This window comes from Leptonychotes weddellii, chromosome 2 (genome assembly GCF_054177405.1).
Source record: "Leptonychotes weddellii isolate Sample4059 chromosome 2, ASM5417740v2, whole genome shotgun sequence".
In the NCBI taxonomy this organism is placed as follows: Eukaryota; Metazoa; Chordata; class Mammalia; order Carnivora; family Phocidae; genus Leptonychotes; species Leptonychotes weddellii.
Window position 1 is genome coordinate 59,896,380 of NC_138370.1, and position 24,919 is coordinate 59,921,298.

Here is a 24,919-nt window from a genome sequence, read left to right on the forward strand (position 1 = left end):
TAGAAAAAGGGCATTTTTAAAGCTTGTGGAAAATACTGTCAGATTATCTTTCACAAATTCTGTGACATTTTACTCTTCCACGCAGTTTATGAGGATGGTAGTCTTGCCCTATCTTTACCTGCAGTGGATATTAACCCTCCTCTGTCTTCAAATTTCTTTTCTTGTTTTCTTCATTAGGCCCCTTCTTTACTGATTTCAAATGTACACAGATTTCTCCCTTTATTATATTAAGCCTTTTTGGAATCTTCTTTCCCATAAACCTATTAATCTGTCTCCTTTCTTCTCACTGCCACGTTTAATGAAGTTAGTGTTCTGTTCGCTTTCTCCATTAATGGTCCTTTTTCCTAATTGCTCTCTTTCTTCCTTACCTACTTCAGTGAAACTTCTCTCTACCTGCAGGTATAGAAGACCACCCATTTAATAATTACCGTGGCTTATTTGTATCCCTCTTCCTTCTTGACCTTTCCATCACTTTGATGTTGCTATCCATCTGCACTTCTCAAAACTGTCCTCACCTTTGGCTGCAGAATGGCTAATGCCTCCAGGGGCTGCAGGGCCTCTCCTAGCCCCTTTGGCTGCTCTATTTCAGGCACCGGTGTCAGCTCCTGTGCCTTAGCCTGGCATCTGAATAGTGGGAATCCCAATTTCCTCTCTTTGATTATCTTCTCTTCTCATTCTGTTTGTTCTCTTATTCCGTGGCTCGAACTAACATTAAATGGGTCAATGACTGTAAATCCCTATCCCTAGCCAGTCATTAGTATTTAATGCCATGGAAGTATTTGCAGTTGTCCATCGGACATCCCCATGCCAATACTCCACAGCTCCTCTACTTAAAATAATTCAGTGGGAGCACCTGGGTGGCTCAGTTGTTAAGCATCTGCCTTCGGCTCAGGTCATGATCCCGGGGTCCTGGGATTGAGCCCCGCGTCGGGCTCCCCACTCAGAGGGAAGCCTGCTTCTCCCTCTCCCACTCCCCCTGCTTGTGTTCCCTCTCTCGCTGTGTCTCTCTCTGTCAAATAAATAAATAAAGTCTTTTTTAAAAAATGATCCAATGCAAACCTTTTCTTTCTTTCATCCTTCTCTCTTTTGTCCATGCTGGATAATTATATCACTCAGCTCGTTCTCTCAAGCTAGAAATATATAATAGCTTACCGGATTCTTCTTTACCTTACTCCCTATTCCATCAGCTAACAGTTTCTGTTGATTCTACCATAGTCACAGACTTTGACACCCTTCCCTTCATTTCTTTTCCTCAACAGTGCTCATCAGATTATAAAGCATACTTTTTAAAAAAATATATTTCATTCATATTTTTTTTCTGCCAGTTTTAAAAGCTCCTAGGGATCAGAGTTATCCAGGAGAGGTAAGAAAGTTATCATCTGCTCTGAAATACATTCTGGGCAAGCGGGAGAGAGATGTGCAATAATTTCAGTTCAGTATCCTGGGAAATGTGGAAGAGGATGAGGAAAAAAGCAACCAGCTTAGCAACAGTGGTATGGAGAGAGAAAAGCGTGGCTAGTGAAAGCCTCCTGGAGGAGTTGAATCTTTACTTATCAGTCACCATTAGCTAAATGAAGAAGGGAGAAAGGTAATTCCTGACAAAGGGAAACAGCACGGACAGAGGTTCCAATTTCCAAGCGTTGTTTATGGCTTCCATCAGAGTCTTCACACCCTTTTCCCCCAGTCTAGGACACCTCCTCACAGGGAAGAGAAGTAGAAAGCCAAAAATATAAACTTGATTGTATCCCACCTTCCTTAAAATTGCTTTGGATTCTCCAGCTGCTTGGTGATTAGATCCAAATTCCATAGCTTGGCACACACAGAGGCCTCCTAATCAATCATAGATCCTCTCTTGCCTCCGCAGCCTCCCCTCCTGACATCTGCTCGCCCCCCACCCGCTCCCAAGTGACAGTGCTTCAACCCGGCTCTTCCTCTGCCTTTTAACCCAGCACCATTCTTTCTCCCAGCTCAGGTTCTTTGTAAGTACTGGAAGTGCTTCCTTCTAAGCTGTGTGAGTCCTTTCTTATTCTCTGAGCTCTAGATTAACTTTAACCTCTTCTTTATAGCCTCCCCTAATTTTTCCAGGTGGAATGAAGTGCCCTCACGGCACTTAATCTTGAAGACCTGTGGTAGTCCTTACCCAAGGGACACTGGTTTATCCATCAAGGGATAAGAATAGCACAATGGCGATTTATCTTCATCCCTCAGTGCCAGCCAGAATACTCATAAAAGTTTGTGAGACAATTTCACTTTTATCTGCCCCCAATTTCAAAGTCATATCTTGCTTATATCAACAGAATATATCAACTTTTCTGGTGTGGTTGGGGATAACGGCAGCAACTCTTCACAAGAATATTCTATGCTCTTTTTGGCCTTGAGTGATTTCTTTTTTTTTTTTTTTTTTTGAGTGATTTCTTTAGATGTGCCCAGAATTCTGACCATGTAACACAGTTTCATTTTGGTGTAGTGACCAATGTGAAATGGCATCAAGAAAGAACATAAAACTGTTTACACTTTCCTTTTTTGGAGGTGTTCAGATTTGGGGATGAGCATTGAAGACTTTATGGCATAGTAGGAATATCACAGAGTGATTAAAAATATAAAAGCAAGTGACCTAGCATTTGATAATTGTCATCCATATTCTCCTCCATCATTGAAGTGAGCACTTTTTGCTGAATAGTCACTTTAAAGGAGTTTGTTTTAATACAATCCCACACACTGTAGTTAAGATAACGGTCACACAGTAGGCCTGACTAGTGAAATCCGGCATTTTCAGTGGGGTTTTATTTGTTTAATTTCACATAAACACTTTATAAGCAAGGAAGAAGGATCCAGAAAACTGAAATTAGAGATGTGAGCCAAGGATATTATTATATTTATTTTTTTAAAGTTCCTCAGCATAGAGCTGTTCATGGCCATAAACACACCTAGACTTGCATTTCCTGAATTTGCTGTTGTGAAATGCCTGTTTCTCTCCTGAGAAGAGCTACTGAATATAAATCTGCTTTAACAGAGAAAGAAGTTTGAACAAGGATTTCCCCTCTGGGGCAGGACAAGCTCTGATTTGCCATGTCAGTGTTATGAGAATGTTGGGTGGGGATATCAGTGAACATGGACTAAATAGGTAATGTCACTCCATACAGCACAAACCAACATAAATCATGAACTAAATTTTTAAAAATAATTGTTTATCTTGATTAAAGTTGATATAATGCAATTAATGGAATATACAATAAAAATGTGCATGGTAATTCCTAATATGTATAATGCTCAATTTTTATTAAAATTTTAAATTATACTATTTTACTTAATCCTTAAAGCAATTTTCTAAGGGAGATGATAGTGTCTCTGCTTTGAATGTTTATCCCTACAGACAAACACATAGCTAAGATGTTCACCATGTAATTTACAGAAACACCCAGTTTTCTTTGGCTGGTGGGCATGGCTGTCTTTCTCTGAGGAGAACATAATTTGCATCATCTGCAGTCTGTAGGACAATGACTGAGTGCCTTCTGACCAGATAGAATGTATTCCATGGCAGGATGAATGGCAACTTTCAGAAGGCATGAGTTAAGAGAGGTTTGTAAAATCCACACAAACTTCTTCCATCAGGTTTTACTGTTGAGTAATCAGTAGAATGTTTAAAATAAAAGCCATAATTGAAAGGTGTAAAGTTGAAAAGCAGATACATATTTCTAGAAAAAATAAAATAATAAAAATATAATGTCTCCCATTTGTGGTAGAACGTGTAAAGCTCTATTATGTAATTCAGTGACAAGGCAAAACAGGAAGGCCAGTCAAATTATTGCAGATGGTAGCTTGGATTATAAAATGGTAGCAGTGGAGGTGGCAAAAGGTGGTCAGATTCTACACATAGTCAGAAGGTAGAACCAAGATAATGTGATGTGGGATGTGGGTGTAATCAAAGGAGAGGCACAAAGGATGACTCCAGATGGTGGGGTTGCCATTTGCTGTGATAGCAAAAATGTGCAGGTTAGAAATAGGGATTTGATGATAGTCAGCATGTAAATCACACATAATGCTTTGAAACTATCTGAGATCACTGAAGGAAAGAAAGTACACAAAATAGAAGCGGTCCAAACAACGAGCCTTGGAACACTCCAGCATGTAGAGGCTAAGTGATCGAGAGGAACCAGCAAACAGAGAAGCATCTGTTGGGGGAGGAAGAAAACTTGCAAAGCTACTTATAAATTAGAATGAAGACTGAGAAAATGGACCATTGGATTCAAGCTAGTGTGTGGAGTTGGTGGGGGGCGGGGATCATTGATGACCTTTCTACTTTACATACCTGTGAACTACTTCCATTAGATTATCTTATTCCCCACCCCCCCACCACAGCCATCTCCTGAGGGATCTTTTTTATCACTATCTCCAATTTCAGCTACTTGCTCCCACTCTTCTTATCCTGTCAAGAGATTTTATTTATTTATTTTAAGATTTTATTTATTAGAGAGAACGAGCAGGAAGCGGAGGCGTGGGGAGCCACACAGGGACTGGAAGAGTAGGCAGTAGGCCTCCCCCTGAGCAGGGACCCCAACACGGGGCTCAATCCCAGGACCCTGAGATCATGACCTGAGCCGAAGGTAGACGCTTAACCCACTGAGCCACCCAGGCACCCCTGTCAAGAGATTTTAAAAAGCATAACTCTGTGCCATTGTTTATTTCTCAAGAAAGGTCTTCCACCCATACAAAATTCAAATGAAGTTGAGGGTCTTATCTGACTATGAAATTTATTGAACACATAATTGAAAATATCTACCAATATAAAGCATCATTTCTCAGCTAGATCTTCACAAAGCATCCTCAAAATTTCCCTTACTGGCTTTTGAATGATACACTGAATATTGAACTTCTAAGAGAAATTTCTGTGAGAAAGAGTCTTAAGGATTTGGGGTTGAGGTGGACATTAATTCAAGTGTTTCAGCGAAGGTGTGTTTTTCTTCTAACAGTTCTTAGATTACATTCTCTTTCATTTGGAGTTCCTTACTATTGATCGTTTCTCGAGTACTGTAACAAAGCAAATTTACAAGCATCCAATGTAATAAGATGAGGAAAAAAGTCATGTGATGCTTTGTTGTCAAACACTTGCAGCTGCTAGATGTTGTTCCAGCTTTTTATGGGCCGTCACATTTTTTGAATCAGAGGAATAATTCTTAAACTCTTAGTAGGAAAAAAAAACCCTTAATTTTGGCTTTCCACAGATACCACTGTGGAAGATGTGCTTGGGAGTATGTTATTTAGTTGTCCCATAGGATTCTAGTTTTCAATATAGATTATTACTTCTAATCCACAATTTTGCCTAGGAAGTGGAAAACTGTGTGTTGACTCTGATTCACCAGCCCACAATCAGCCTGCCTCCCGGTAAAGGGTTTGCTCCTGGGAGACCTTCCCCCCTAAGACATTGGCATCAGGGTGAAATTGTTTAATTGGGGTGCCTGCAGGCCACAAATGCTTTTGGTGAGGAGGATTTGAGGGTAAGGGTCATAGTTTGTCAATTTAGTCAGAGGGTGGTAATTCTCAAGTTTCGTGCTGATAGGAATCGGGCCAATGGCAATTATTTCATCCAATCATTTAGTAAGAAGCCATGCTTATGAACATAAACATGACTTTTCTTTAAGGCAACACTTTCGGCAAAGCTAGTCCTCTCTTTTTCTATGTTCAAGCCCTGCTACTGCTCAGGATTTGCCTGCAACCAGGAAGCCCTTGGCATTTGCAGGTCAGTTTCAGGTTTGAGCCTTGCAATCCTGCTTTTAAGTTCTGGACGACAGACATCTCTCGCTTTTCCTACTGGCCCATAACTACGATTGCTTGTATAGATATGTCAAGTTTTATTCAATTACCGTGCTCTTTCAGTTAAGAACCTCTCAATATTAAGACTGGATATGAATACAATCGGCCACCTTCCCTAGGATTTCTCACTTAAATATATAATCTGCATTACCCACAGAGTATTAAAACATCTGTTCTCCAGTAGGAATGCAAGCATTTGCTTTTCTTTGCCGGCTTAAAAATAATTTAAAAATAGCTTTTTGGATGAGTTCAGATAAGAACTAGGGGAAGGACAAAGAAGCATGTTTAAATGAATTGTTCCAAGGCATTCTTGTGTCTTTAGAGAACCTCTCGTCAGGGGTTCCTGGCAAGCACTTTTGTCTGCATGCCCTGTCTGCTTCCTAAGCTCTTTAAAAGTCAGACCTATATACATTATATCAGCTCGACGTTCTATAAATGCGATTGAGGGCACCCTGAAGAAGTGATGTACCAAGACTGAACCTTTTTTTTTTCCTTCTCTTTCAACACCTGGATTATTATTTTGTTATTTGTTTTTCATGACTGCAAGTCATAAAACCTAATCAGCTTTCCTAACCCTTCTGTTAGGTATGAATGAAGTGAAAGGCTCCTTATCAGTTTGAAATGTACTGTATGCAGTTGACTAAGAAAGCTGCAACATAAATCTTTGTAGGCCCTAGAAGTTTTGCCGTAGTTGCTATGCTACTCGAGTAAACATTTGTATGTGTGTATTTGTCCAGGGAAGATTCATTGTAAATGTTGTATTTTTAAAATTGCACTCGCCACAAAAATCCTAATAAAAATACAAGCTATGGTTTTTTAGAGATACGTAACTATTTATTGTGAAATGATAAGCAACTCGGATGGTACTATTCCAAACAGGAAGTCAGCTTTTCTTTCTCTAAAAAAGGAAAAGATGACAATAAATGCATAAAATATTTAAAGTAGCCATAATAAAATACAAAAACACTAAAATGTTGATTTTTCAAAAGTTAACACTGGAGAAGTCAAGAAGAGAACTCATTCTTGCAGCCAAACTTGCTGCGTTGAGCTGGTAACGCTGATTCTCAGATGGCCATTACTTGGTCTGAACACAGGGGCTACCAGTTATTTTTCAACAATAAAAATAGAAATACATTTGTTTTTCAGTTATTCCTTCATATTAAATTCACTTTTCATGGTCCACTGCTCACCAGGATTTGTGTGATGCTGTTTTGTCACTTCTGTGATCCACAGGAGCAAATTCTCAGTGTGGCTTTGTTTTGGCAAGGGAAAAATTACTCTTAAAATAGGGAGGGGAGAATCTCTCCTATAATAGGGAATACTTGGCTTATAAAGGTTAAACTTCACCAGGGCAAGTATTTTGGTCTGTTTTGTTTCCAGTGCCCACCTCAAAAGCTTTTGAATAAATGTGAAGTGATTTAATGGATATAGTATAAAATTAATCTTTGTTGGCTGTTCTAATAGATCAAGAGAAGTTGGTGATGACACCATGCACTAGTTCACTAGGGCTGCTCTTACAAAATACCAGAGTGGTGGCTTACACAACAGAACTTACTTTCTCAGAATTCTTGAGGCTAGAAGTTCCAGATCAAGGTGTCAGCAGGATTCGTTTCCTCTGAGGTCTTTCTCTTTGGCTTGTAGATGGCCATTTTCTCCCTGTGGTCTTCACGTGGTCTTTCTTCTGTGCATGTCTGTAAGCAAATTTCCTCCTCTTCTAAGGACCATGTTGGATTAGGCCCCACCAGTGATCTCATTTTAACTGAATTACCTCTTTAAAGGCCCCATCTCTGAACACAGTCTCGTTCTGAGGTACTAAAGGGTACCTCATTCCATAACAGGACACAATTCAGCTCACAACATGGCATGTATCTATATGTATTTGAAAACATGCCAATATCAATTCTCTAAACATGAACCTGTTTCCTTCTGATTTTTAGAACCACACAGCTTCCATTCATAAGCTAGATATGTATGCCTTTCTAGGGACATTTGGATTCTTAAAAAGCAGGGTAAACTTGTGTGCACTCTCAGGACAGGAAAAAAAAAATCGGTGTCAAATTATCTTAGTTGCAGCATAGGGCAGTGTCTCCCAGAATTTACTGACAATCTAAAGCAACAAGGAAAATTTAAAGAAGAAAAAAAAAAAAAAAAAGAAGTGGAGTTCCACTCCATCACATACTTACTAAGGAGTATGTTTTGTTTCTAAAGCTCTCCAAAATTTTGCTGAAGCCGTATTGGACTCTTTTTTTTTTTTTCTTTTCTTCTTCTTCTTTTTTTAAATCAAGATATAATTGACATATAACGTTGTGTGAATTTAAGTTGTACAATGTGTAAATTTCATACATTTATATACTGTAGTATGACTACCACTATAGCATTAGCTAACACCTCTATCATCATAACCCATGATGATTTTATTTTTGTAGTGAGAACATTTAAGATCTGTTAACATCTTTGAGGTATAGTATACAGCATTGTTGACTATAATCACAATGTTATGTATTCTCCAGCACTTATTTTGAACTGTAAGTTTGTACCCCTTCACCAACATCTTCCCAGCTCACTCATCCCACCCCCCAGCCCCTGGTAACCACCATTCTATTCTCTGTTTCTACAAGTTCAGCTTTTTTAGATTCTGCAAGTAAAATCATACAGGACTTGTCTTTCTCTATCTGACTTAGTTCACATAGTATAACGCCCTCAAGTTTCATCCATGTTGTCACAAATGTCAGAATTTCCTTTCTTTCTCATGGCTGAATATTATACCATTGTGGATATACACCACATTTTCATTTTCCGTTCATCCGTTGATGGATACTTAGGCTGTTGTTTCTATATCTTGGCTATTGTGAATAATGCTTCAGTAAACATAGGGTAAATATATTTTTGATATCCTGTTTTCATTCCTTTGGATATATATCCAGAAATGGGATTGCTGGATGATATGGTAGTTCTCTTTTTAATTTTGTACAGAACCTCCACACTGTCTTCCATAATGGCTGAACAAATTTACATTCCCACAACAGTGCCTAAGGATTTTTTGGAAATAATACCAAAAGCACAAGTAACAAAAGCCAAAATCTTCAAGCGGGACTATATCAAAATAAAAAGCTTCTGCACATCAAAGAAACAGTCAACCAAATGAAAAGGCAACCCATGGAATGGGACAGAACATTTGCAAACCATATATCAGATAAGGGGTTCATATCCACAATATATCAAGAACTCATACAACTCAATAACCAAAACCAAACAATCTGATTTAAAAAAAAAAATGGGCAGAGAATCTGAATAGGCTTTTTTTTTTTTTCCAAAGCAGACCCAAATGGCTAACAGTACATGAAAAGATGCTTAACATTACTAGTCATCAGGGAAATGCAAATCAAAACCACAATGAGATATCACCTCACACCAGTTAGAATGGCTGTCATCAAGAGGACAGGAGACGAGTGTTGGCAAGGATGTGGGGAGAATGAACCCTCTCGTTTCTGACAATTATATAGAATTCTTAAATTTAAAACCTGGAAAGAAACTTAGAGGAAACTGAGTTTAGCGGGTGTTGCTTTACAGAGGAGGAAACTGAAGCTCAGGGGCTTATCGTATCTGCCCAACTGCTCTTCCCTAAATGTGAGCGGCTCCAGGATTAGAGTCTAGACCCACTGACTCTTGGTTAGGGCTCTTCTCTCACATCATGCTGTCATTCAGAATGACTTTCACCAGGAAATTCAAAAGGCCTCATTTTGTTTAGGACCCTTCTTAGTACATGGCACTGACATTTTAGAAATGCACTGTTTGACAGGACACTCCACTGCATAGAGATTTCAGATCTCCTTCTGCCCTTTCGCCATCTATCCCTCCAAGTCACATACCTGAACATCTAGGCTGGGATACACAGTCACCAGGTTGTCACTGCTACCCTGCATGTAATGGCAGAAAAGCTTTTTTCTGGCTCACTAAGGGTGTTGATTTAGTTTACGTGAAAGAACACCAAGAAACTGTGCCTTCCATTACTGACCATTATCATCCACTAAATAGTCTTAGGGCAACCCATAACTTAGTAATAAGTATCTCTTTTCATAGTGAATAGAAGAGGAAGGAAGTGGAGAGTGTGCAGATCCAATTCAACTCAAGGCACTTAGCCCAACATAAGTATTTTTAAATACAAAAGATATTCTTAGAATTCTTTAGACACTAAATCTTGGAGAAAAGGCTATGACTTAGACTAAAAAGAGTAGTTTTTGGTTAGAGGAAAAATTAAAACTTAAAAAATCAGAGGACATTTTTTTTTCCTCTAGCTTCTTTTTTTCCATCGCTCCCCCTTTTCTCTGAGAATCCCTTTAGACAACTTAGAAAAGCAGAACTACAAAAGTGAACAACTTGGTTGTTCCCTGAACCAGTGGGTGCGGTTAAGAGTCATGAGAAAGCCCTTAAATGAAAGCACTACTTCCTCTGTTCTGTCCAAAGATTGATTCTTAGAATCCAGGGGAAGCAAGTTTTGGGGTGGGACTGCTGTGTGGTTGGTTGTGTGTGTGTGTGTGTGTGTGTGTGTGTGCTGTGTGGTTGTGTGTGTGTGTGTGTGTGTGTAAAATAAGTTATCTTAATTTAAATATTTAGAAACTTGGAAATTTATGACGTCAGCCAATATATGTATGCAGTAATGTATGCTAAGTTGTGTTCTCCCAATCTTTGTCATTTCAGGGGATTGATATTCTAATATTTCATTGAACCCAAGGTGTCCGAATTTTGTTTGTTCAATATTACAGGCTTATTTTGTTTTGCTTTCTTTTGTATAAATACTTTGAACTTTTAGCTCAGCGGTGTTGATTTCAGTTGGAACTTTTCATTGCTTCAAAAGTAATGCTCTATGCAGAGACTCTCAAATAAACGTGGAAACAAAATAAGCCAACCCATGCTTGGATTATGGTCTAATGGAAAATAGCTTAAATAACAATTTTATATCATACCTAAAATATACATCTGCACTCTGACATTTTAATGAAGAATATCTTTTTGTTTTAGCTTTCTACATTTACTTTCGGTGTGCAGATCATGACACGTTTGATTTGTTTTATATTGTCATAGTCATGAGTAATAACTCAGTTATTCTTTGAGTATTACCGACCCTTAATTTTCACTTTATATAAACATACATTTTGGCTTATCTTTTAAAAATTTGCAAAACATTTGCATTAACCTTTTCACATTATAAATTTAATCAGTAGTACCAAATTGGTTGAATTAACACTGAAAGCTTTTATTAGATAATTGTTTATTTATATCCATAATATAGTTATCAACTATAATAGTACTCTCTATCAAAGAAATTTTGCATTTCTTAGACAACTAAAAAAATACTGGGAGTAAATAGAAATGTATTACATTTGGTTTCTACTCTAAAAAGTTGGATAGAATAATTGAAAACATCTTAGTGCTAATAATATTTTAGCCAGACTCTTGATATTATTGAAATTAGATCTTTAAGAATGAAATCAGTGTTGACCCAAGACTGCCACATTCATTTCTGCTCACTATGTTGTATAAAAATGCCCCCCTTCCTGTGGGCAGAGAGGGCTCTGCACCCATAAAGCTATGAGCCCCAGCAGGGGGATATGCCTGCCCCAGAGAACAATATTTTGTTTTGTTTTGGTTTGGTTTGGTCCACTTTCTAATTTACAGAGCAGCTTCTGCTTTTCAAACCATGTGCCCAAGGGATAGCCCAGAAAGGGGATCTTTTTCAAATTGACACAATTGAGATATATGGCCAATGATGGCCCTGTTGTTAATGAAATTTTCATGGATGAATCATGTTTCAAGAAAGACCATTATAAATGGTAAAGATTTACTGTGTGGATCACAGGAGGGAGGGTTTTGCATATGGGGAAGGGGAGCAGTATTTAGCACGGGTAGAGGTACAAGGTCTGCGATGAATATGACATGTGCAGTAGTTAGTGAAGAGACTGGATTGATTGGAACAAAATGTGCATGTCTTTGATGAGTAGAGGATTAGATGGGAAAGGTGAGCAGAGGTCAAATTGTGAGGATCCTGAGTGCAGGGTAAGGAATTTGGATTTTCTCCTCTAGATGAGAAATCACTCTAGGCATTTGTCCAAATTCATCACATGATCAGTGATAACTTATTTTAGGTAGATTAACCCAGGGTTATGCAGCAGAGAATAAAGGTAATAAGGAAAGCCTGAAGGCATGTCAACAAAGTTAACCGCTGCTATAAATAGTACATTGTTTCCAGTATCTGGCCCAGGGTCCAAGTAATCAGGATGAAATGGAAGAGTTTATATGATAGTTATTAAAATTATTATAACAAATGTTATAACTTTTACTGGATCTCTAAAAGGAACCTATATTTATTGTAAAAATGTAAAAAATAGGACATGTGTGTTGTATGTATTTATGTATATTGAATCGAGGCATATTTATATAGCTTGGGGATTTTTTTGTCATTTACTACATTGTAGGCATTCCTTTTGTTAATAAAAATTCTTAGAGGGCCTAATTTTTAATGACTGTACACCATTTCAGTTTGAGTACAAGTAACTATTCCAATATTACAAGTTTAGATTTGTTATCAACTTTCTGCTATTGTAAATACTACTGTAATGAACATCAATTGACATAAATGTCTTATTCCACACTCTTCCTCTCCCCTCCTCTGCAAAATTAATAATAATAAATAGAAGTAATAAATAATGAAAAAATAAGTTGAGTACTTGTTCATGTATTTATTTTGCCTATTTTGATTTCAGTTCTGATCTACCACTCCCTGCCTTTAGTCTGCTTTTTAAAAGTCAGTGGTTGTGGGGGCTGGTTTGTCATTGAACTTTTATTGAATTATTGTCTCATTTGTTGCTTACCGTTTAAAATTATGTATTTTAATCCATTGCTCTATACCTGGGCATTTAGATTATTTTGAATTTTCCTCTATTTCAAACAACACTGTGATGTTTCCATGTGCACAAATAAAAGGATGTAAACCTCAAAAGTGAATTACAGAGACATGGATCATATAAATCTTTTATTCTAATATCCTGTGTACATCCATTAAATCAACTGAAGTGGTTGTACCAATTTATGCTCACTTCAGCAGGCAGAACAGAGAAATTCCAAGTTACCCATATCCTTGGCAATCCTTTCTTTTAAATCCTTGCCAAACTCACGTATGTGAAATAGTAGCCCCTTTTTTGTATGTAAAATAATACCTCACTTTGTTTTGCATTTCTCTGATAACTAATGAATTTTAGCATGCTTTTGTATGTCGATTGGCCATTCAAGCCTCTTGTCTGGAATTTGCCCATTCTCTATTGAGTTGTTGGGGTTTTTTGTACATTCTGGACACTCATCCTGTGACATGTCGTTCATCAGGCCGTTCTCCCAGTGTCTTTTAATCCTGTTTATCAAAAAAGGTATGGACAAATGTATCAAAGTTATTTTTTATGGTGTGGGTGTTCTCTGTCTTGACTAGCAAGTTCTTCTCCAATGTGAAAGGCTTTTCACCTATGTTTTGTTCTAATTCTTCATGAGTTAATTACTTTATATTAAGTTCTTAATTTGACACTCATTTGCATAACTACCTGGTGAGTTTCCCGACTGAGGAAAATGAAAAGTGAAAAACAAAAGAAAAATTGGGTAAACAGTATTATAGTTCCATTGTAAGTCCCTAACTGAACCTTAGAGACATTGTCCTTTTTCTTTAAGCAACAGATACCCACATCCGCCATGGTTTGTGATGATGAAGGTTAATGACTTTCTCATTGACTGCACAGAGATCTGTTGGAATTCATCTACATGAAGTCTTTGCAAAGCAATTACTTCTAATTTGGGTTGAATACAATTTCACTTCCCTTGCGTTTTCAGCCTCAGGTTACCTTACTTCATGCGTAAGTCCAGAAGAAATACGTTGTCATTTTTAAACAGTTAACGTAAGGTTCGTTTTACTTTCAGCAATTCACGGAGGCTGTGAGCCCTTCCGTGTCACCCCCTTCGGCTTTGCCACTGGATCTGCTTAATAACGCTGTCACTGCCTTTAGTACCTTGGAAGAGCTCATTCGGTATCTTGAACCAGACAGATGGCAGTTGGACTTGGAAGACCTATATAGGCCAACCTGGCAACTTCTTGGCAAGGCTTTTGTTTTTGGAAGAAAATCCAGAGGTAAGTTCTCTCTTCAGATTAGAACCAACCTCGTTTAATTTTCTTAGCAATTTTAGTGTTCCGGATTCTTCTACCATAGCTTCTAAGGAGTAGAGTTTAAAATTCTTCCGTGATATATGTAAACAACCCATTTTTGTAACATTTGAGCATATTTACACATTAAATAAGAATGCACACAAAAAGAAGCAACTGTAATTCAGGGGGTTTGGAAGATTAAAAAGAATACTTTTGCTGAAAATTCTTGCCATTTCTTCAGTTCAAAAATATCGTTTTGATGAAGTCCGCTGTTACGTTTCATGAGAATCATTGCTCATTCAAATCTAATATTTGGGGTATATTGATTTAGAGATTCAAGAGAGATTACCTCAGTGCTAAACCAGATTTGGGCCTTAGAAAAGGGAAAGAAATAAAAATCATCACCTGCCATGTCCCCGTGGGTCAGGGTTATATCAATTTCCGTCTCCTAAGCCTACAAACTTCTATAAATAATATGGAAAATAACAGGGGTTCATCATAAGATAGAATTAGGAGTTCCCAAGACAGGATTCAGAGCAAGAAAAGAATAACCAAAGGGTACCCATACCATGATAATTTTCCTCCCTATAAATTTGCCTCTGAAATGATCACTTGACCCTATGAGCGTATCTCCCTTCAAGAGTGAAAGTGTTGATAATTAAACTTAATTCCATATGATCAAGAAATTGGAAATAACATTAACCGAGTCTTCCCTAAGGTTAGCTAATTTTCCTAGTAACATTAGAATTGGAAAGTATCCATATCAGACACAAATGAAACAGTAATAGAAATAACTGGCTAACTATAATGCACTCAAAGAATCTGTTTCAGGCTCTCAGAAACAGGGTAGATCTAGAGAATGGAATGACAGTCTGGAGAATTTATATGGAAGGAACAGTATTTCGTTAGTTTGAGCAATTCACAAGGGCAGATTGCACCAGACTTGTCTTCTAAATCTTGTCAGAAAGAAACCCGATTCCTGCCCTTTCCTGAGAAGAGTTGCAACCCTACTGGATCAAGGGCTTTTTAATCTCAGTAGGTCATGTCCAGACTTGCCCAGCCATGGTATTTTGCTATGCCAATAGACGTGGTTTCCTTTCAGCAATATTTGAAATCGGTGTTCAAGTACATGGGCAGCCGAATCCTGTCCAGATGCTGAAAGCTGTTACATATTTATAAGATTTGATCTTGATGAATAACTTATGAACACTTCCCTTCCCTCCCACTTAGGAACAGGAAAATGAAGATCTGCAAGGCTAGCTGAAACACTTGTGAATAGAGCCTTTGTTAGATTTGAAGTAGATTATCATGTTGATCTGGAAAAAGCAAAGGGAGTAAACCAGGTTCTAAAGCTCAGATCTTGCTTTTGACAGCTGATCTCAGGATTCGAGCCTAAAAATCTCCCTTCTAGCCATGCCTTTATGCCTGCACCTCTCCACCTGGTGCTCAGTGAAGATTTGGCCAGAGGCTAGCTTGTATTTAAAAGCATCCAGCACTGAACCAGATCTTTCAAATATTCATTTAGCACTTTCCAAATTGAAGCCCTTTGCAGTTTGCCAAAACTATTAACTTTTTAAGCATACAGTAAGTGTGAGAAAAGCAGTGTATATTTTTGGAACTCTACATAAACTAAAATGCAGGTGTGGGATAACAGCTATGTAGACAAAACCAACTCCCCTCCCAAGAGTCTTTCTACAAAGGAACAAGGAGTAAAACATTTAAAAGCTTCTAATTAGACATCGAAATTGATTTTCCACAGAATAAACATATCACAATGTTATCACATTCATCTTAGAAAGACCACCCTCAGATTGCATTACAGTAATAGAATATCCTTGACCTGAATATCTTAAAAGAATGAGCAATTAATGAAGCAAAGTGTATCCATGATTTTTTTTTCAGTATTAGCTTTTTTAGTAAAACTTGCAATATTGGTGAATCTGAACAAGAAAATCTGCATTAGGAAAAATGACTTTAATTGCTGCCATACTCAAAATCTTCATTTTTTAGAAAGGCAAACTAATGCATGTGTTGTCTTAGGAAGTAGTTTCAGAAAGAAAATAAAGAACCCAAACACTGATTTTTTATTTTTCAAATATTTTACAGAGGGAAACCTCCATAAGACTATAGTTAAGTTATTAAAAAAAAATATATATATATATATATATGTGTGTGTGTGTGTGTGTGTGTATGTGTTGGACATGATCTTTCTCTTTTTTGATATTTTTCTTTTGTTGTTGTTGTTTTTTGTTTTTTCATTTTTCTTGCCCAGAAGTTCTGCACAATGTTTGGAGAATTTGTGACATCAAATTATAGTCACATGACATATTTTAATGAAGCTTAGATGAGCTTGAAGCCTTGGGAGTAGGAAGCTTATATTTCAAATAAGATATGCCAAATTGAAAATCCCTAATTGTATTTGTAGTGTGTACTGCATTAAGGTTTTTCAGTGTTTTTGTTTTGTGTTTTCCTTTTCTTCCTCTGGCTTAGAGTTTTCATTCATACCTTGCTACTGCAGAAAAAGAAAATACCTTATTTTCTAAGTCAAGCTTACCCAGTACTTAAAAAGGACTTTTGACTGTTGTGTCAAACATGATAAATGAGTGGAAGCTAAGTTGCAAGTGTGTTTAAATTTTCACATTGTACCAGGTATCATAACTCAGTTCACTGGGGAAATCTATCTAACCTTTTATTATGGTTAAGTAAACATTTTAAAGTGAACGTATACAGTCTCATTTTCTAGTTCCATGAAATAGTGTGTTTAAAACTGAGGTAGATGAATATCCTTTGAAAGCTGAGAGCTTCATTCACATTCTAAAGAGGTATAAATCTTAAATAAGCATTGAAAATCTTGGCAACTGGCTTTTGTATTGTATGTATGTGCATGTTTTCTACTTTCTTAACCCTTCTTGCCTAGATATTAACTTCTAGAGAAAAGATTCAGATAAACTCATATACAGCTTTAACAGTGAAAGAGCAGTACGTGCATATACTATTAGTTCAGCCGAATGAAATCAGGTGAAATACGTGACATCATTTAACTCAATTATCTCATTACTTTTATTAGAGATAAGTTGGTCTTTTATGGCACTCAAAAGAATGAACTCATTTCCTCTTAAATATTTAAAAGCTTTCCTTTCACGGGATCATTTTTCAGATGAAAGGGAAATCTTTAAATACTCAAAACAGTGATTTTCTATTTAGTTGGAAAAAAGTAATTTTTTAGCTAAATAAGATATTGAAATGAACCTCTGGAATTAGCATTTCCTTGGTGTTTCCCTATACTTGACCAAGGTTTTAGTCAACCGTATAGTTGACATGTGCTTATAATTTACAATTGCATGTGCATGATTTATCCTCTATTTCTTGAAAATACTTACAGTGGCTTCCTTTGACATTTTAGAAAAACTTGATCACATGTACAAGTAAATGAAGAATTGTAAAACAAGCAACAAGAAAACAAGCATTTGATTCTTAATCACCTTGTCATTTTAAAATTATTTTCAAATATTGACACTTAATTTTTAAAACTGGAGTACATAGTGTTTATTGTTACTTGAAACCCTCTTTAACCAGAAAATTTGTTTCTTTTTTTCAATTCTTGTTTATAATGTTTCCAATATTAGTGAAAAGTATTTAACCAGATTTATTCTATTTAGATAATATTCCAAATTTTAATAAAATCTTTCTTTTTGAAGAAAAAGTTCTGATGAATTGTATGCTATCCAAAACTCTTCAAATTTATTGGAATTGCTATTATTTGACTATTTCTAGGAAAAAGGCAAAGTTATAAAGCAGGCATTAAAATTATAGGATATGATACTTAAGTACTATTCATGTTTTATATAAATTCATATTAAGTATGACATGCTGTTTTGATATAAATTAACTGAGGCAAGTATCATTTTGTAGTTAAAAATAAAGATTCTTTGAGAATTTCCTACAACAATCTGATGAAAGGATATTTTTGTTTGGTCTTCACAATTAGGTATTCTTTTAAAGAATAAAACACTACATAGTTAACCACCTTGCTAAAAGAATAGAGATAATCGTTATAAAGTAGACATCTCTTCCCTGCTTTAGAAGGAGAAGAATAGAAATCTGAAGGAGCCTACTTAAACTGAATTTCAAACATTATGAATTACTCAGGGCACTGGAAGCAGGGCTTTCAGCAACCTCAGCCCTTTTAAAATGTATCATTTTTTTCACTCATGGTCTACTCAGCTGTCCTCAAAAATTCATTTCCTTCATGCCCTTTTTGCATTTTCTGAGTCTCATTGCCAGAAAAATTATGTAAAATCCTGGCAGCAAGTTTCTGTTAAGTTGTTCTTCATTAATTGCATGAGCTCCTAATCCCTTTAAAGATTGCATTTGTTTTTTAATCCAAGCATTCATCATTTTACATTCTATTCTTCCCTCCAATGCTCTCCTTGTTTACTTTTTTACGAGGGTTAAAAGGTGTAGCCCTCTTTTTCTCTATAAAGTTTCCTATTTATAGCTCTCAACTGTTTTGTTGGCTCTGTTCTTAATATTGCACAATGGCATCTCTTTAATGGTCAGTAAGTCATAATGAAGCTTTGTTGACTATAAAATGAAAGTCCAAACTGCGAGCTGCAGAGCCCCCCCAAAACCTCGTTAAAGTAAGAAGGGACCTTGCTGGGCATATTGGTGAAATGGATTTCTCTCTGAAAAGATCTTGATGAAATAAATTCAGGCTCAGGGCATGAGCAGGTTATTTTTTCTTTGTTTCCTTTTACGCCATGCAGTGGTGGACCTGAACCTTCTGAAGGAGGAGGTAAGAATGTACAGCTGCACGCCACGTAACTTCTCGGTGTCCATAAGGGAAGAACTAAAGAGAACCGATACCATTTTCTGGCCAGGTTGTCTCCTGGTTAAACGCTGTGGGGGAAACTGTGCCTGTTGTCTCCACAACTGCCATGAGTGTCAATGTGTCCCAAGCAAAGTCACTAAAAAATATCATGAGGTAGGTAGACCTTTTCTTCTCGGGTTCCTCTGTGTCTTAAGAAAAATAACAAAACCATGTATCTGAAATGAATTTTTGTTTGGAAAAGAGATGTAGCCTTCATGGGAAAAGAACAAATAAGGTTGACAAAATAGTTCGTGTTTTCATTTTTTTTTTTTTTTTTAATGAGGACCTTGAACTCAAAAACGCAGGCATTAAAGATTGAGGAAGCTTGTCCTCTGATCGTATGACATGGGTGGTCAGTGATGTCACGTTTTCATCTGTCGTACCAGAAAGCAAATGTGTTCTGCAAGGGGGGGAAGAATGGGTAAAACTTTTCAACTTGACACTTTTCAAAATATGAAGGGAAAATATTTTAAAGTCAGACTTGTCTCTGTTAGAGAAAGGAGATCTTCGATATTTATTTCTCCATTTGGGGCAATACGGAACATAAATCCCAAGAAGACATATTCGTAATTGTACCAATCTTCCTATTATTCCTGTTGCCCCAAATAGCACGTTAAACCTCTTACGGATTCCTTTCATCTCTTTATTTTGTGGAGTTAAGGAAAATATAAATACTAAATGTTAGTAATCACTGTTTTTCAGAAAATATAAATACTAAATGTTAGTAATTATTGACCTTGAGAACCTTAGAACTTACTCCAAATTTTCATTAGTGCTAGAATATCCCCAGTTATGCCCACCCTTTCTCCAGCAGCATCGTGTAGCATTCATACATCAGGAAGCAAAACATTCTTGATGAGGCAACCTTAATTTTTACAGAATGTTTACATTATACCAAGCCGAAATCAGCCCTTCTGACTTCATTTCGGTATAACTTCATCTCATTACTTTGTATTTTTTCCACTACCCCAAAGAATGATACAGAATAAATATCTGCTTCATCAGTAAAATGATTTTTCATGTGCATAAGGACATCAATAAAACTCTTAATCTGTTAGGTAATCTGAAGCTGCCCAGTGCATAAAATGCACTTTATATGACTTGGCTGACCCACCCTTCACTAATATTGTGTTGGCAGCTGATAAAGTGGGACAGAAGCACTGGATTCCAATAGGCAAGGAATCCATCCTAGATCTACTATTAACTTGTAACCATCAACAGGATACTTAAGCTCAGTTAAAATAAATGTAAAATAAGATAACCTCTCAGGTTTTCCCCAGCAGTGTTATTTCCCTGATAATCAGTAGATTGCCATTTTTGGACAGTCACATCCCAAACTGGCAGTCTGTGATTAAAAAAAAAGACTGTTTACCACCATTATTCATGTTCTACTTTCATTTCTGCACCCCATGCTTCTAAAGATCCTTGTGCTGGGAACAGTCTCCACTCCCCTTTCAGGAAGGAGATAATCATGAGCTTGGTGGCTCAGGTTGCTGCAGCCAGGCTGTGCTCAGAGGCTGGTCTTACCTCTACTCTGTGAACCAGGAATCTGAGAGTCAAGAAAAAACCCTTAATATGGCAGTTCCAAAAAGACTCAATAAGATGCCTTAAAATTGAGGCAGGCATTAGAAATGATTGGTGACTGTGAAAGGCTGTGATGAGAACTGGAATTAAATGAGAGTGATCTTTTCTCACCTAAAATCATCTCACTGTGGACTTTCTTTTTTTTTTTTTTTTTTTAAGATTTTATTCATTTATTTGACAGAGACACAGCGAGAGAGGGAACACAAGCAGGGGGAGTGGGAGAGGGAGAAGCAGGCTTCCCGCTGAGCAGGGAGCCCGAAGTGGGACTCTATCCCAGGACCCTGGGATCATGACCTGAGCTGAAGGCAGACGCTTAATGACTGAGCCACCCAGGCGCCCCTCACGGTGGACTTTCTAAAGCACGTCCCTATTAAATACAGTGTATCTGGGGACCTCGATTTAGCCAACAACTCTTGGATTTATAGCCACCATCCTAAGAGCTACAAAACCCAGACTAGTCATAGTAGCTTTTTTAAATAAGCTTGCCAGATGCTGAGGCTACATCTTGCTTTTAGTCAGCTAACTCAGTCCTTAGGTCAAGTGTATCCTCCTCCGTCCTATACCTGCAGATTTCTTTTCAAATAACATTGGCTTTAGGGTTGTTAAGAAAGTTGCCACAGAGTATGCGACATCTGTTTTAGTATCTCAGATAAAACTCTTGTGTGAGCAAAGACCATGGGAAGTGCTTATAAACTCAATGGCCTTCTTCCAGAACGACATCACTCCATTATTCTTTAGTCTTTGGGTGGGGTGGTTATGTGTGCATGACCTGTATGTACACACTTACAAGTAGGGGTGTTTATCTAATTGTGTGACCACCTAGTGCAAGTTTCCCACAAATATCTCTAATGCGTGTGCGTGTGGAAATATAATACTCCACATTTCTCATAAATATCTCCAGTAACAATCATGTCTTCATTTTTTATAATGCTCTGTAAGAATCATTAATTTTTCTGTGATAAGTTTTTGTTAACAAATTACCTTCTGAAAAAAAAGGGCTTACTTCTTTGGTGTCATTGATCATTTCTGAGGCCTAAATTTTTTTCAGTCTTATGTTTTGGAAGTAAGTTCTGAGTTTAGTACTACTCCTCCTAAATAAGTGAAATTATTTTGGAGCACCTGAGTGGCTCAGTCGATTAAGCGTCTGCCTTTGGCTCAGGTCATAATCCCAGGGTCCTGGGATCAAGCCCCACATCGGGCTCCCTGCTCAGCAGGGAATCTGTTTTTCCCTCTCCCTCCACCCCTCCCCGCCTGCTTGTGCTCTCTCTCTCTCTCTGTGTCAAATAAATAAATAAACTCTTAAAAAAAAATAAGTGAAATTACTTTTAAACATAATTTCAAGTAGTTCTAAAATCATTAAGTCACTGAATACCATTAATGTGGATCTAGAGATGTAACTCATTTAAAGTGAAGCCTATTTTGGGCCTTAATTACTTTTGATGACTACTATTCCAGTTTTCAGTTTGAAGATTATTCCACCTCAGGGAGAAGACTGAATTAGACATTCTAATTTTTCTCTCCTTCATCTGTCTCTATTATACCAGCTTCCCTAACTATTAAGCTGAATTATATTCCTTGTGTTACTACAAATATTACAGTTATTCCCTGTTTTGGTTCCTTTGCCATTTTCAAAGTGGGTTCAACTATTGTGCTGAAAATAAGTTTAGAAAATTAAAAGGCTCATAATATATAGGATGATGTTATTGTTACGTGTTTTGATATTATAGCATAATCTTAATACTAATAGATTCTTACTGCTTTTGTATCGATTACCAGATACTGTTTATTGGAAGCCATCTTTGCTGCCCCCCCCCAATTTCTTTAATGATTTTTCTATCTCCCAAATAGGATTTTTCAGAAAGCAAGACAGGAGCTTTACATATGTATGAACTTAGGTGTTGCCCCTTCCTTGAAACACTTCCTACTTTCCTGCCCGTCCTAGCCTAACTAGTCCATCTTCTGTGCATGTGTAGAACTTTAGAGATATCTTGATGAGAGAATTTTGGCTCTTTCATAATTATTATTCATTTCTATTTGTTTTTACCAAATTGAGAATTAAGAACAAAGAGTGCATTACAGTGTAGTACTTAAGAAAACAGACTCCAAAGCCTGGCATCCAGCGTGGACTTTGAGCAAATGACTTCATCTCCTATGCCTCCCATTTCCTCATGTGTAAAGTGAATACCTAATGCTCATACCTTATCGGGAGGATTCAAGGAGCTGACAAAACACTTAGAACCAGGTCTGGTACATTTCAAGTCCTTAGTATATGTTAGCTGTTCTCTTACTCATCTTCATCACACCCCACCCCCCGGGGCTTTGAATATGGCAAATGATCAATAAAGATTTAATGAATTTTTGCCCAGAGGTAGGACGAGTATTTTCTTTCAGGCAAAAAGATCTATAGGATACTCTGACAATAAAATTGTATTTGTTCCTTTTTTCCATCCTTAATTAGCCTAATGATTTTCACCTTGTTTATATATATATTGGTAACATGAAGTATGGTCTTACTCTTCTTGCATAGATCTGTTCTGGGTAAAAAGTATATAATTCAATAGCCTTTCTCTAGTCGTGAGTCCCACCCCCCCAAGCTTCTGTGGCACCCAAAATTTAATGGCACTTTGTTTGCCCAATGTAGGCAGTATTATACGTTCATCTATTTCTTGATGGTTCTTTCTGTACCTGATCTAATCTCTTCCACATTCTCTGATTTTAGCTTTTCCCTGGATTATTTTTTCATGGGTTTGTAATTTTAGGTTGAACCTCTCTCAAAATCGTGTGAAACGTGCTTCTGCCTTCTTTCTTTTACGGTGTCATAAACTCTGTCCTGAAAACTGTCTTCTTTCATGTTATCTGGGACCTGTTGGTCATTTGCTAAGTCTGTTTTTCTCTTCCCAAGTCAAAACAAAACTTTGGCAAGAAATTAAGAAAGAAAGCCCTAATTAAGCCCCCTCCCAGGTATTAGGATGTCTTAACTAAGATTTAGTATCACTAGAATATTATGAGATTCTTCTGCTATTTGTAAATCTCCACAAGTATCAGTGGATGAAGACTGGGGGTGGAAGTGCCATCATGGCTGGGGGTACTTTTACTGGGTGACTGCATCTTGACAGAAGCACTTCTAGAGGAGAGGACGATTGTAAGGATCGTAGCCTGGCATGGCTGCCTATTAGGACTGTATATGGTAGCTTCTCCAACCCTTACCTTTTATAGTCATTTTTTCCCCTACTCACTGGGAAAATGTATACAAGCGGAGATAGGAATTAAAGACGTTGGCTAGGCCATTATTGCAGTTTATCTGGCCTCTCGGCCTCATTCCAGAAACAGTTTTTACCAGAAGTTTGATAAGGGATAGCACCAGTATCTTAAGCGTAGTAAGTTTTGATGCCACCTCAAGTTGTTCAAAACAGCAAGTCAGGTACTGACACTTAAGATAGGATTCAGCAGTTTCATGTTAAAATAATATAGTCTTAGTAATTTTTATTCTAGAGTTGTGTATGTAATAGAAAATCTGCTTTAAAAGTTTCCTGTTTCTCATGGTTATTCCAAGACTTTGTAGTTTATCTCTCTAGGAAGAAAGTTACTAAATAAGTAGAATATATGGCTAATAATATATTCTGAGTCTTTTTTTTTTTTTAAAGATTTTATTTATTTATTTATTTGACAGAGAGAGACACAGCGAGAGAGGGAACACAAGCAGGGGGAGTGGGAGAGGGAGAAGCAGGCTTCCCGCAGAGCAGGGAGCGCGATGCGGGGCTCGATCCCAGGACCCCGGGATCATGACCTGAGCCGAAGGCAGACGCTTAACGACTGAGCCACCCAGGCGCCCCTATTCTGAGTCTTTATAAAATTATTATCTATCACTCTGACTTCAATAATTTATCTTCAGCCAAAGTACAAATACTGGCTATGTCCCTATTCTCTCTAAAGCTTCTGTTCACTCATGTGTAAAATCAGGGTAATAATTGTGAATTACTTCATAGAATTCTGGTGAGTTAAAGTATGTAGAAACATTATTACAGTGCCTGGTACCCAGTAAGCATTCAAAAAATGTTAGCTGATTAGCCTTTGATATGACCCCATACTCCAAATGTGGTATACGTTCTCTCCTTGTCTCTTTTAAATCTGCAAATGGAACAGTCATAAGACTTGACTTGTGCCTTTTTGGATTAAAGAACGTTTCCAGGAAGGGTATCTTTTCGAAGTTGCTCTATGAAGTTATCTTTGTCCTACCCAGCGAGCAGAGAGAAACTAGACGATCTCGTATTATTATGTGCTCTGGTCTTTGTTCATAATCTGAACAAACACAGTTCCTGAAACGTTATTGTTCCTATTAGAAGAGGCACAAATACACATTGGATAGGTAGTTCTTACCAAATACTTCAGATAATCTTTTACAGAATACATAGCTGTGTCCTCCTGTCACAGTGTTAAGAAGAAATATCTTTAGTATGTATTGGTGTCTATTTTGC

At 37.3% G+C, this 24,919-nt stretch overlaps 1 protein-coding gene across 1 annotated transcript in view; it reads left to right on the forward strand.

Annotated features, from left to right (window-relative positions):
* The window catches only part of PDGFC (platelet derived growth factor C), a 63,338-nt gene that overhangs the window by 34,913 nt on the left and 3,506 nt on the right, over window positions 1-24,919 (forward strand). The window contains exons 5-6 of the mRNA XM_081813104.1: window positions 13,768-13,975; window positions 18,757-18,974. Of these exons, the coding sequence (XP_081669230.1) occupies window positions 13,768-13,975; window positions 18,757-18,974 (426 nt within the window). The remainder of the gene's footprint in view (window positions 1-13,767; window positions 13,976-18,756; window positions 18,975-24,919) is intronic.